This window comes from Nerophis ophidion, linkage group LG10 (assembly GCF_033978795.1).
Source record: "Nerophis ophidion isolate RoL-2023_Sa linkage group LG10, RoL_Noph_v1.0, whole genome shotgun sequence".
Taxonomy (NCBI): Eukaryota; Metazoa; Chordata; class Actinopteri; order Syngnathiformes; family Syngnathidae; genus Nerophis; species Nerophis ophidion.
Genome location: NC_084620.1, coordinates 63,711,714 through 63,726,741, shown reverse-complemented (window position 1 = coordinate 63,726,741; position 15,028 = coordinate 63,711,714). Strand labels below are relative to the sequence as shown.

The window sequence follows — 15,028 nt, the reverse complement described above, 5'->3', positions numbered from 1 at the left end:
CAGAATGTTTATCATGGTTCTTCTTCTTTAAACTTTGTAAACACTTTAAGTTTGAAGTGGATCATATTAGTAAATTTTTTGATTTATTTTTCTGAATCCATTCCATACTGATGGACTGAAGGTCTTAAGTGTTGTACATGCGTACAAATGTTTTAAACTACCTTTTTCTGTAAGATTATATTTCTCCACATTAAAGGGGAACTGCAATTTTGAGGCAATTTTGCTTATCATTCACAATTATTATGAGGGACAAGAACATGTCTTTGTTATTTTTTTTAGTATTTTTAAGAAGATCAGTTTTGTTCAGTTTATTTATTCATATAGCAACTTTAAAAACAACCCCAGTTGAGCAAAATGCTGTACAGACATAAGAAAAGGGGTACATAGTGTCACATTTATAATGTAACACAGGAGGATGATTAAACTACGGTAGTAAAACATACTTTAAAAGAAGCGCAGAATATTTCACCTAAAATACTAAAATGTAATACATAAGTAAGAAAAGATAAAACAAAAAAAACAACAACCAACAAATAAAAACAACCAAGATATCCTGTCTAACTGGATTTGAACGCCAGGGAGTAAAAATATGTTTTTAGCCTAGATTTTAATTGGCTCAGAGAATGGGAGGACCTAATAGATAGTTGAAGGTTGTTCCACAGTCTGGACCCTGCCACTGAGAAGGCTCTATCGCCTCTGGTATTTAGCCTAGTTTTTGGGACAGCCAGGAGGAGGTCTGAAGACCTCAGGGTCCCGTTGGGACAATAAGGCTGCAGCAGCTCAATAAGATAGAGCGGGGCTTCTTGGTGTAAGCATTTAAAAACAATTAAGTTAGGTGGCGACTTGTCCAGGGTGTACGCCGCTTTCCGCCGGATTGGAGCTGAGATAGGCACCAGCGCCCCCCACAACCCCAAAGAGAATAAGCGGTAGAAAATGGATGGATGGATGGATGGAAGTAAAATGTTGCTGATGTAGCCTTCAAAGCTACATTAGCCTTCAAAGCCGTCTACAGCAAATTAATAACCCTCCATCAATGTTTTATATACATACTGCAAGTCTGTATAAAATGTAGTAACAGAAACCTTCATAACAATATGTAATATGTACAATATTTACTGTTTTTTTTGGCCATTTTAGGACTGATTTTTTTTCCACGCACAGATTTTCGTTTCCATAGAATTGCACTTCAGTCTTCTGGCAACAAATGTGTGTTCCTACTTCCAGAATCAAACACGAATGTGTTTTCTAATCATGGCAGACTTGGTAACAGACAACGAAGATGACAATTTATGGACAAATGAGGATTCACCACTTTATCTTTTTGAAGATGAATATACCGAGGATGAACTACTGCTTACAGAAGCAAGCACGAAGGATGAGTGAGACGTTGGAGAAGACGGAAGCCCAGAGAGTGAGGTGAAAGTGACTTTGGCGCTATAAGTGTGGAATTTGAAGCAAAGCTATTTTGAAATAAATGGAGTGCTTACCCAAATAAACCAGAAAAAAACGCCCCGGCCCAGTTGGACCAAACGCACTACTGTACATCGAGTGAGTCATATTTTAATATTGTACATGATACACGCAGCACGTCATGTGTGTTATTACAACTACAGTAGACACGCTGTCGAGCGAGCTGTGTGCAAACATACAAATGTGGGTTAATACTTTACAGACACAATAATATGATTGTTATATCGCATGGTGTTGTGCATTACAAACACAAACCTGTTTCATGCTGACGTTGAAGCCAGCTTTTAATGTGTTACTACGATAGCAAAAAGAGTTCCTCAGTGTTCGCTCTAACAATAACAATGTCGCTACATCTCGGTTGTTATGTAGGTTAGGGAATGTAAATGAAGTGTTGTTTTTTTAATACATTTTTTAAGTGATTTACAGGTAGAATCGATTGTTCCCATTAGCTGCACTGCTAGCCACCAAGAACGAACTAATTTTTACATGTTAGAATTCAAAATTAAAAAAACTTTCCTCTTCTTGTGTCTCACAAGGATTGTGAACGATAGGCAAAATTCACCCCAAAAAAGTGCTGTGCAAAACCACAGAATTATTAAAAAACAGTCAAAAAACATGTTATATGCAAATTTTAAAAAAATCATGTCAACAAAAGTACTACTACTATTACAAAAAACACAAATAATTGCATTGGAAAAAGACCAACTGGAATTGTGGTTAGAGTGTCCGCCTTGAGATTGGTAGGTCGTGAGTTCAAACCCCAGCCGAGTCATACCAAAGACTATAAAAATGGGAGCCATTACCTCCCTGCTTGGCACTCAGCATTAAGGGTTGGAATTGGGGGTTAAATCACCAAAATGATTCCCGGGCGTGACCACCGCTGCTGCTCACTGCTCCCCTCAGCTCCCAGGGGGTGTAAAAGGGGATGGGTCAAATGCAGAGGTTAAATTCACCACACCTAGTGTGTGTGTGAATCACTGGTACTTTAACTTTAAAAAGACTTGAAAACTATTATAGTACTTTTTTCTTCATATTTATAAAATGTATTTAATTAACTAATGTATTTAATTTATTTATTTGTTCCATGTATTACTTATTCATTTATTCAAAATTAGCTTATTATTAGATAAGATAATAATAATAAATACAGCATTGTGTTTGTATTGTTGATCAGTTCATGTTACGCCCAGGAAATCATGTTTTGTTTTGGTCATGTTATGTTTTGTTTTTTGGACATTCAGTTCTTGCTTTTGCACTTCCTTATTTTCTTTTTTTCAATAGCAACTCATTAATTTTCACCTGGCCCTGTAATGATCATAGTTATTATTTAAACCACAGTTACCTGGTAGTCAGTCTGGCAACTTCACATCCCGTATTCCTCAACTCCTTTCATGCCAAAGCCCATGCTGCTCATTTTGTCCACGCCACGTACGTTTTGTTATTCATGCCACAGTGCAAGTGTTTTTGTTTCATGTTTATAGTTTGTAGCCTTTATGCTAGTCATTTGTTTTTCATTAGTCAAGTTTGTTCTCCGCCATTGTGCGCGCTTGTTGTTTGCCTTTTTGTAGTTTGTTTGTATGGTAATAAATCAAAATATACTTACATTAACGTCTCGCTCGTGCCAATTTCCCTTTGCATCGGAGAAACAAACTATCCCATAGTCCGAGTCATAGTCCAAGTGTGACAATATTTAATTAGGGGAATGTGAGCAGTAAGCATTATAAAGATGACATTGACGTAAAAAATAACAGTGACAAAAACTAAACATATTGTACAAAAAGATAAAACACCGAAAATAAAATAGTACGAAATTATTAATATCATGATTGGTAATATTATAATTATTATTAATGACAAAAATACAATCAAACATAATAAATACAGCATCATATTGCTGGCAGTTCATTGACGCATATTTGATTAGCGGCTGCGAGCAGTAAAAATAAAAGAGAAGACATTGAACATATGAGTCTTAAAAAATGGTGATAAGTTCTATTAAAATAATTGCAAAAAAGTGACAACAAAAGGAGACATAAAAAACAGTAAAAAAATATATTTTTTGAGTGTTTTAAGTCACAAAATGTACACTGTTTACCACAAAGTCATCAAAGTAAAACATGACTAATATAAAAAAAATCACAGTCGAACAAATTAATTTTACATCACACCCTTATTTTGTGTATTGGGAAGCAATCTGGTTGGATGCTGGGAAAGTCCTTTAGGTCGATGCCTTCGCTGCATTTCAGGACGATCCAGACGCAAGTTGACAGCAAGTAATAACAGGAGTCTTACAATGGAGTATGCACTTGTAGATATGTGAGAGTACAGTACGAGTTTAGATGGCAGTGTGTCTGTGCAAAATGAATGTTTACTTCACTTAATGATCTATCTGCTAGCACCAACGATCACAAAATCAAACGGGAAGCCAATTTGTGCTGGAAGCCCCTCGCTGGGAGACTCAAGCCTCACCGTGTCAGAGGGCCTTATTAGTTTGCTGATAACGAGAAGAAATGGCTGCAAATGCTAAAAAAAACACACATTTTCTGTATATGTGTGTGTGTGTATTTAGCTTGTTACAACTAACAAGCGTGCCTACTTCGCCCACCTGGGCCAGTGACATTTGACGGGTCATCCCTCGGGAGAAGATAAGCTTTATGGTCTCCAGGATGCTAATGTTTATTTTGTATTGTCAAGTTCTTGTTGGGCATATTTAACACAGCCGTTGTTTGTTTCATGGATTTGCATGGGATCAATCAACAACAGTCAGTTATAATTGTATACACCAGTGTTTTTCAACCTTTTTTGAGCCAAGGCACATTTTTTGCGTTGGAAAAACCCAGAGAGCACACCACCGGCAGAAATCACTAAAAAAAACGAAACTCTAGTTGACAGTAAAAAGTCGTTGTCGCAATTGTTGGATATGACTTTAAAGCATAACCAAGCATGCATCACTATAGCTCTTGTCTCAAAGTAGGTGTACTGTCACCACCTGTCAAATCACGCACTAACTTATTTTGTATTTTTTGCGGTTTTCCTGTGTGTAGTGTTTTATGTCTTCCTTTGAGCGATATTTCCCGCATCTACTTTGTTTTAGCAATCAAGAATAATGCAGTTTTTTTTACCCTGTGATGAGGTGGCGACTTGTCCAGGGTGTACGCTGCCTTCCGCTTGATAGTAGCTGCGAGAGGCTCCAGCTCCCACCGTGACCCCGGTAGAAAATGGATGGATTATCCTTCCTTGTGGGGACATTGTTGATTGTCATGTACAAATGTACTTTGTGGACGCTGTCTTTGCTCCGCAGTAAGTCTTTGCTGTCGTCCAGCATTCTGGTTTTGCTTAATTTGTAGTTCAGTTTTAGTTTTGTTCCGCATAGCCTTCCCAAAGCTTCATTGCCCTTTCTGAGGGGCATTCACCTTTTGTTTATTTTTTTGTTTAAGCATTAAATACCTTTTTTTACCTGCACACTGCCTCCTGCTGGTTCCAATATCTACAAAACAATTAGCTACCGGCTGCCACCTACTGATACGGGAGAGTATTACACGGTTATTCGAGACAACACCGACACTCAACAACAACACATCATTTGCAGACTACAATTACTGGTTTGCAAAAAACATTTTTTACCCCAAATAGGTGAAATTAGATAATCTCCCACGGCACACCAGATCGTATCTCACGGCAAACTAGTGTGCCGCGGCACAGTGGTTGAAAAACACTGGTATACACCATCATTATGTAGCCTTTCAGCTATAATTTAAAAGGTTGACAAATATATGGCTCGCAGCATTGAGCACGTAAGCCGGTATATTCAATTGGCCTCCATTTGAGATCTTTAATAAATCTACATTTAGAAGAGTGACAATGGAATTAACATTTCAATCAGAGGTGTTAGTTTATGGAACAAACTTGATAGTAAAATAAAACAATGTAAATATTTTTCTTTATAAAAAAATACAAAAAAATCATGAGGATGAAAATATGAATGAATAAAAGTATTTCTTCATTATTGGTATAAGTTTTGTAAAATGAAAATATGGCTTTGTAGTCGCCAACACTAAAAGTCAATTATTATCAGATTTAATATGCTTTTAACTTCTTTCTGCACCTTTTCCATCACAATTTGCTTAAATTTTATGTCGATTGTTTTTAATTTTTAGTTTATTTATTTGCTTTATTTTTTATGAATGAAATGAATAAATTAACTGAACAGAATTTCCATATATATGCAATAACAAATAAACTGGAGCCAGTCAACCAAATTTATCTGGAGGCCACATTTTCAGAATACATTACAGTTATTACAGTGCTTCTGTAATAACTATTTTCTGTTGCGACCCCTCCGAGGAAGACACTCTCCACTCTCTGCCGCAACTATACATAATATAATTTGTCTATAAAATTGTTATAAGTATGCTTCTGCATAACATTGTATCCCGATTAACATTAAAGCAAACTACAAAAATAGTGCTGTCAAATTGTATGTTTTTTAATCTGATTAATCACATGTAAGAATTTGGATTAATCAAAATAAATAACTTGCTTACATTATGGAAAATAATTAAAAAAAAGACCCCAATATTTTTACATACTTTTTTTGTTTTAATCAGAATGTCAAGCAAGTATTGTTAAAAGGTACGGCATATATTTACTCAAAACCCAGTAAAAGTACTCTCTAACGTCCTGTTGGGGTTTATTTTGAAGCATACATTATAAAAATATTTGCACATTTCTTTTTCATTTATTTTGTCAAAATTATAAGGGACAAACTGTAAAAAAATATTATTAATCTACTTGTTCATTTACTGTTAATATCTGGCTATTTTCTGTTTCAACATGCTCTATTTACACTTCTGTTATAATGTAATAAACACTTATTCTTTTGTTGTTTGATACTTTACATTAGTTTTAGATGATCAGAATCAGAATCATTTTTATTTGTCTATTCCAACATGTACAAGACACATCAGAACTGAAATTACATTTTCGGCACAGTCCCGCTAAGAGCAGACACATGTTACAGGGGGGGGGACAAGACGAGACCGCCGACGGATCAGCCGGTTACAGCACTCCACAAATTAGGGCATCGATCCGATACCAAGTAGTTATAGGACCATACATTAGTCATATTTAAAATCCCCTATGTGTTCAGGAATGTATTTCCTGACTTTATAATCATAATATAATTTTTTTTTAAAGGAAAAAATACTTTGTGATGATAAAACATATCGATGTAATCATAGCGGTATCGACTAGATACGCTCTTGTACTTGCTTTCATTACAGTGGATGTCAGGTGTAGATCCAACCAAGGCATTTGTTTACATTAAGGAGCGCTAGCCTTTTAGCGGGGAGCTTTTTTATCCTCCTACGGTGTGTAGTGAAGCATGTTTGGATATTTCTCGTCCTGCAAAGATGATACTTGTGAGAAACTTACTTTATTTGTCGCCATGGAGGCGAGGATTAGTGATTTAGAAGTAGCTAAAACACTGCAGATTGCGGATGGGTGTTAGCTAGCTAGCCATATTTAAAGCACCTTTTTTAGAGCTGCATTTCGGTGTTATAACTTCACCTTTATCCTTAGTTTTCAAGCCACAATGTGCCCATTCTCCCTTTTGTCTCAAAATGCCGTGTCTGCTTTTAAATAGGGCAGGTGTGTCCAAAGTGCAGCCCGGGGGCCATTTGCGGCCCGCAGCTAATCGTTTACCGGCCCGCCACACATTCTGCAAAAATTGCAAAATTGATAGTATTGCAAAAATAAATAAAAAAGGTGTAATCTAAGGAGAAAAAGTGGCAATGTTGACCCAAAGCTGACATGCAGGCAGTTTTTTTTCCCCTTTTGTCTTTCTTTTCTTTTTTTAACATTGCTCCCAAAAAAAAAAAAGGACAAAAACATCTATGTTGTAATGAATTATTACTTAAAAATTATCACTTTAAAATGTTTTATGTGGAAAAAATGTTGCATATGTTGTGTGTTTGCCATATAAAAACATCAAAGTTTTGACAAAAGAGCATAAAACAAACAAAATAATAGTTCAAACTTAAAATTGACAGATATATCAGAAGTTGATTTTGAAATTTAAGTGTTAAAAGTAAAAAAAAAATAAATAAATAAAAATGCATCACTTTATGAGTGGGGAACCTTTCGGATCTCAAATATATTTAGTAGGATTTTATTTAACTTTTCACTGTGATTACTCAAAAATATTAAATAATTAAAATCAATGGTGTCTTGCATTATTTATATTTGAGGGCTTTAATTGCTGAATAAAGGAACTCTCCTGAAGGAATCAATAAAGTACTATCTATCTACCTATCTATCTAAATACAGCATATTTCAGTTTTACTACAAAAAACAAAGTTGTCTTTGACAGAAAAGGCACAAAACCTTATTTGTTTTACTTTATATCAACCTCAAGTTGATATGGGGTTTTACTGTAAGCATTAAATAAAAAAAAAAATTATAATTTGACTTATTTTTAACATTTTAGTGACTGAGACCCTCTATGCTCCCCAGGAGCTCTAAGAATAATAAAAAAAAAAAAACATATTTTGTTATGGTTTGAAAATGAAAAATATCAAAATGGCCCCCGCATGCTTAAACTTTTCCCTGTGGAAAAAGTTTGGACACCCCTGAAGTAGGGGAACCGGTATTTTTCAGAGGCTGTATAGTACTGATTATGAATGACTAGTACCAGTATACCGTACAACCCCATCACAAACCTGAAGCATAACAACTAGTCATGAATTAACCCATGAGGTAATACGCACCTGAACAATATCCCTCTCCGCATATCTTCCTCTGGATGAGATTCTGACCTCATCGCCGTCCAACTCAATCATAGCTGAGGACAATAGAATGAAGGAGAATTAAATAGATTCACGAGGAGAGCAAAACCTGGTCGTGCTGGTGTCTGCTTACCGTCAAATTCCGCAGGCCCCACCCCCACGATGATGATTGACATGGGCAGACAGGAAGCCTGCATGTGAAGAGGAAGCCTCCATAAATCCCAGCGATGAACACAAACGTGCATGAATAGTAATAAGCCGGAGTGTTTTTGAGCAATGTCTTGACATCAGGCCTCTGAGCGATAGATGATGTCATATTTTGTGTCGCTCTTCTAAAAAGGTCATCCCTCAGTCTCTGCTGCCCTCTGCCTTTCCTGTACATTTATTCTTCTTCTTACCGTCTCACTTGCTTGCCGCCGACAAGGATCACCGACTTAAAAAAAAAATAGTTTAAAGGCTCTTTTTTTGTATTCCATACGCATGCTTGCCTTCCCTCAGGAACACACTTTTGACTTGACAGTGATGGAGGGGACGGACAGAGGGCGAATTACGTCCCAGTTGAAGGCAAACAGGAAGAAAAAAAAAAAAAAAAAAGAGCGCCTCTTTCCTGAGTTGGAATAGCAAGGAAAAAGCCTTTGAAGGTTGACTAATTTGATTTTTATGTAAGAGCAACACAGGGAGTTATGGAAATATTCCGAAAGTGACCCCGCAGTCGCCCGACCATCGTGTGCCATCTGGGCTCATTTACATTGACGTCGCACATTTCTTTATACCCGAGCGACCCGCATGCAAGCAAGCAAAAGTCACGTTATTTACGGTAACATCTTGTATGGCATAATAACATTGAATTCATCTGATCTGATCTCCTATTGCATTATTAAAAGCGTGTACAAGTACAAAGTACCATTATTTCTAGCAGGCGTGTCCAAAGTTGTTTTCAAATGGCCCATGACAGATTTTCGAAGACAAAATAAAAACATTCCGGATTGCAACATAACACAAAAAAAATTGAATATGCAATTTTGGGACAATATGCGTGTGGATGCTAAAGCCGAACTTCCATGCTAATGTTAGAATGTGTCCAGTATATGAGTAGGAAGCGTACCAGTTAAAAGCCTACTGAAATGAGATTTTCTTATTTAAACGGGGATAGCAGGTCCATTCTATGTGTCATACTTGATCATTTCGCGATATTGCCATATTTTTGCTGAAAGGATTTAGTAGAGAACATCGACGATAAAGTTTGCAACTTTTGGTCGCTAATAAAAAAGCCTTGCCTGTACCGGGAGTAGCAGACGATGTGCGCGTGACGTCACGAGTTGTGGAGCTCCTCACATCCACATATTGTTTATAATCATGGCCACCAGCAGTGAGAGCGATTCGGACCGAGAAAGCGACGATTACCCCATTAATTTGAGCGAGGATGAAAGATTCGTGGATGAGGAAAGTGAGAGTGAAGGACTAGAAGGAAGAAAGAAAGAAAAAAAAATAGACGGCAGAGCGAGTCAGATGTTATTAGATAAATTTACTAGGATAATTCTGGAAAATCCCTTATCTGCTTATTGTGTTACTAGTGTTTTAGTGAGTTTGTATGGTCGTTCCTGTGCAACATTAAAGTCGTAGGGGTGTGGCCACGGGTGCGGTGACCGCCAGTGTCTCCGAGGGAAGCCACGTTTCTCGACGAGGCGAAGGCGGCCGGGCTGAAATTTTTATTTTTTTCCCCTCCTCCACGATGGAAGCATCTGACGGTCGGGGGCGGCCGGTGTGAGGAGGCAAGAGAGTCCGCAGTTGCCTCTTTGACAGGTGCAGGAGGAATGACGCAAGCTCTCCGCTCATGTCTACGGTAAGAGCTGACTTATTACCACCATTTTCTCACCGAAACCTGCCGGTTGACATGTGGTGGGGAAACATTTTCGTTTGACCGGTCTGTTCCATAGTAAAGCTTCACTGTTATCTTTCGGGAATGTAAACAAGGAAACAAGGAAACACCGGCTGTGTTTGTGTTGCTAAAGGCGGCCGCAATACACCACTTCCCACCCACATCTTTCTTCTTTGAGGTCTCCATTATTAATTGAACAAATTGCAAAAGATTCCGCAACACAGAGTCCATAATACTGCGGAATTATGCGATGAAAAGAGAAGACTTATAGCTGTGAACGGAGTGGGACCAAAATGTCCTCCACAATGCGTGATGTAACGCGCACGCGTCATCATACCGCGATGTTTTAGCATGATACTTCCGCGCAAAATTTAAAATTGCAATTTAGTAAACTAAACCGGCCGTATTGGCATGTGTTGCAATGTTAAGAATTTATCATTGATATATAAACTTTTAGACTGCGTGGTCGATAGTAGTAGGTTTCAGTAGGCCTCTAAGGTTTACCATGAATTAATTTACGCTGACCCCGACCTAAACAAGTTGAAAAACGTATTCGGGTGTTACCATTAATTGGTCAATTGTACGTAATATGTACTGTACTGTGCAATCTACTAATAAAAGTTTCAATCAATCAAAGTTAGCATGCTAAAAGTTAGCATATATCAGGTACCAAGTTACATGGCTCTAAAGCAGGGGTGTCCAAACTTTTTCCACTGCGGGCCATTTATTTTAAAAACCAATACAATATATGTATAAAAAAATATACATTTAGGCCTCCACTCAGGTTTGATCCCCGGGACCCCAAAGGGTTTTGGTAAAAAATAAAATGTTAAAAATGTGTCATTATTCAGTATTATTATTTTTATTATTATTCAAGTTTTAAATCTCTAGATCAACATTAGGTCTATCTGTCAATATGACATTTTTAAAGATTTAAGTTGTATGTTTTTATTGTCAAAGAAAACCATGTTTTTTATGGAAAAAAAACACAAAATATGCAAAATTTTCACCAAATAGATTTTCAAGTAGAATCTTTGAGATTATATAATGATTGGAGCCGTAAAAAGGTCAACAACTCTTAACACCATTGATTTTAATTCACTATTATCTTTTGTGCAATGACACTTAAAAATAAAACACACTGATCCAAAAGGGTCCTATTCATTAAAGCGTTAAAGAATAAATTATGATTTTGTTTTTTTTTACTGTTTACTTTTAACACACTGGTCTTGAGATCAACTTCAGATCCATCTGTCATTTATAAGATTTTTTTGTAGTTTATGTTTTTTGTTTGTTCGTTTTAGGCCATTCTTTAAAAAAAAACAGCTCAGTTTTTTATATGGCAAACACAAAATATTGAACATTTGCCCCCCAAAATATCTCAAAGTGGAATATTTAATGTGACGTAATTGGAGTCTTGAATTCGTCAATAATTCATAATTGATTTTGATTCACAAATTTTTTTTTTAAAGAAAGAAACAGCCTGCATGGCAGCTTTGCGTTATTAGAGTAAACATTGCAACATTGTTACATTTCACCTGTTATCTCTATTATACCACTTTTTATGTTTTTAATTTTTTTCCGTATTATTTTTAAAATGTGCCGTGGGGCCGTTAAAAAATGACCTGCGGGCCACACTTTGGACACTCCTGCTCTAAAGTGTTCGGCTGTAAAATTGGCCAAACAAGTTAGCATGCTCGAATGCTAAGTTTTGCTCAAAAAAAACATGTGTCAAGTACCAGGTTATATGCCTCTGAGGTAATTTGGCGGTAATATTTGCTAAAAAAGTTAGCAGGTTAAAAGTAAGCATTTGTCAAGTACCAAGTTATATGACTCCAAAGTGTTTAAGTGTGAAATCTGCCAAAAAAAAAGAGCATGCTAGAATGCTAAGTTTTGCTAAAAGTTAGCATGTGTCAAGCACCAAGTTATATGCCAATGCCTATGAAGTATTTGGCTGTAAAATTGGCTAAAAATGTTATCAGGCTAAGAGTTAGCGTGTGTCAAGTATCAAGTTGTATGACTATGATGTTCAGATAGCGTAGCGTGTATTGATTAGCATGTATTGTATTGGTTTTAGTATCTTTAATGTACAAAATGTACCAAAGTGGCCTCCGCATCCTTAAATTTTTATTCATGCATCCCTCGCTGGAAACATTTTGGACACCCTGGGTTTAGAGATACAAGGCGGAGTACATCAACATTAGATAATGTCCTCACGTTGACAATAGACTCCTTGGTCTGGGCCATGTCTGAGATGACGCCATCAGTGATGATGAGGAGCACAAAGTACTGCGATCCATCCTTAATCGATGCGGCATATCTGTGTGAAGACACACACAAAAACCATCAAAGCTGTTATATTTTTACTATAGGCAAAGTACATTTACGCTTCAGACAGGACCTCTATTGCACAGGAAAATTATGGATATGTATATATATATATATATATATATATATATATATATATATACATTCTGCATTATATAATATCATATATACATATATGTATACATATATATATAGTGAAGTGAAGTGAATTATATTTATATAGCGCTTTTCTCTAATGACTCAAAGCGTTTTACATAGTGACACCCAATATCTAAGTTACATTTAAACCAGTGTGGGTGGTATTGGGAGCACGTGGGTAAAGTGTCTTGCCCAAGGACACAACGGTAGTGACTAGGATGGCGGAAGCGGGAATCGAACCTGCAACCCTCAAGTTCCTGGCACGGCCACTCTACCAACCGAGCTATACCGCCCCACATATAGCTATACATATATATATACACATATATATATATATATACATATATATATATATATATACGTATATATATATGTATATGTATATGTATATATATATATATATATATATATATATATATATATATATATATAAATATTTAGCTTATACATATATGCGTACATATTGTATTAATATAATGGATGCATCAATAATAATGAATATAATTGGATGTTGAGACTATGTAAAAGTTTGACTCCTACCTTGTTTAAGTTCAGTAACAACCTCCTTAAAGTTTTGTAATCAATCAAAAATATTAATTAAGCAGCTAAATTGGGCCAAACATGGATATGTGTCGGGGGTGTTTAGCATTTTTCCCCATCTTGTTTGGTGATAAAATTGAATGGGTGTAGCTTTGATTTTTTTTGGACATTTTTTCATGATATCCACAAAGTTCAGTAAGCAATTGATGTTATGCGTGTGGTTGGATTTTTTATTGTATTTATTTTTCTCACCATTACTAGGGAAGGTTATTTGCATTGGGTCATATAAGTAAATGTTTTGTATGGTTACTTTCAGGGCATAATAAAGGGCATAATGGAAGGTAGTTGACCTAAATTACTTAAATCCGCTTAATGGCAGCATCAAGGTCTATCTTTTAAAATAAATGCAACCTCCCTACAGGCAGGTTTCCCTACTTATTAACTCATGACGTTTCCCAGGCCATATTGAAGTAATAAAACATGTTTTCAATTTGGAGAAAACTATAAAATCAAATTTTTTAACTGATCAAATATTTGTTGTTAGCAACATCGTTCTAGGGAACTGGTGTGTGTATGTGTTTGACAGGAAAAATGCCTTGGTTAACAAAAGTCATTTATCAGCCCCTGCTAAGTTTGCATTAATGCAGTGTGAATGAAAAGTAACTCCCTGTTTAAAAAACCTAGTAAATAAACTTTTTTTTAACAAAAAATTGATATGCGGTTCAACATGAGGTTTTCTGAACATTATCGTGTCGAGCTCTCTCCTGTGTTGGATAGCAGATATATCTTCTCATATTTGCTCTTCATGTTCTTCCAAAATTTTAGGTTTGGTAGCGTAGACTTTATCCTGTAACCAATGTCCCAAATAACAAGGTTGTCTAAAATAACGAGTTAACTCGTGATCAATCACTAAAACATTATTGCATTAGTCATGAGTATATGTCAGGGGTCACCAACCTTTTTGAAACCAAGAGCTACTTCTTGGGTACTGATTAATGCGAAGTGGCTACCAGTTTGATACACACTTAAATAAATTGCCAGAAATAGCCAATTTACCTTAAACTCTATGTTATTGATAATAATTAATTATATTTATCTTTGTGGAAACACTGATCATCTAAATGATTTCTCACAAAAAATATATATTTTTGATGACATGTTTTAAATAGGTTAAAATCCAATCTGCAGTTTGTTAGAATATATAACAAATTGGACCAAGCTATATTTCTAACAAAGACAAATCAATATTTGTTACAAGATTTTCCAGAACAAAAATTTTAAAAGAAATTCAAAAGACTTTGAAATAAGATTCAAATTTGATTCTACATATTTTCTAGATTTGCCAGAATTTTGGGGGGGAATTTTAATCAAAAGTTTGAAGAAATATTTTACAAATATTCTTAGTCGAAAAAACAGAAACTAAAATGAAGAATTAAATTAAAATGTATTTATTATTCTTTACTTGAACATTGATTTAAATTGTCAGGAAAGAAGCGGAAGGAATTTAAAAGGTAAAAAGGTATATGTGTTTAAAAATCCTAAAATCATTTTTAAGGTTGCATTTTTTCTCTAAAATTATCTTTCTGAAAGTTGTAACAAGCAAAGTGAAAAAAAATAAATGAATTCATTTAAACAAGTGAAGACCAAGTCTTTAAAATATTTTCTTGGATTTTCAAATTCTATTTGAGTTTTGTCTCTCTTAGAATTAAAAAATGTCGAGCAAAGCGAGACCAGCTTGCTAGTAAATAAATCAAATTTAAAAAATAGAGGCAGCTCACTGGTAAGTGCTGCTATTTAAGCTATTTTTAGAACAGGCCAGCGGGCGACTCATCTGGTCCTGCGTTGGTGACCCTTGGTATACGCAGATTAATCACACAATTTATTTTGA

General features: G+C 35.7%; 1 protein-coding gene across 1 annotated transcript in view; it reads right to left on the bottom strand.

Moving 5' to 3' along the window:
• LOC133561175 (copine-8) overlaps window positions 1–15,028 on the bottom strand; it is a 236,251-nt gene that overhangs the window by 11,113 nt on the left and 210,110 nt on the right. The window contains exons 17-19 of the mRNA XM_061914452.1: window positions 12,352–12,454; window positions 8,389–8,446; window positions 8,238–8,311 (exon numbers count right to left, since the gene is read on the bottom strand). Coding sequence (XP_061770436.1) covers window positions 8,238–8,311; window positions 8,389–8,446; window positions 12,352–12,454 — 235 coding nt within the window. The remainder of the gene's footprint in view (window positions 1–8,237; window positions 8,312–8,388; window positions 8,447–12,351; window positions 12,455–15,028) is intronic.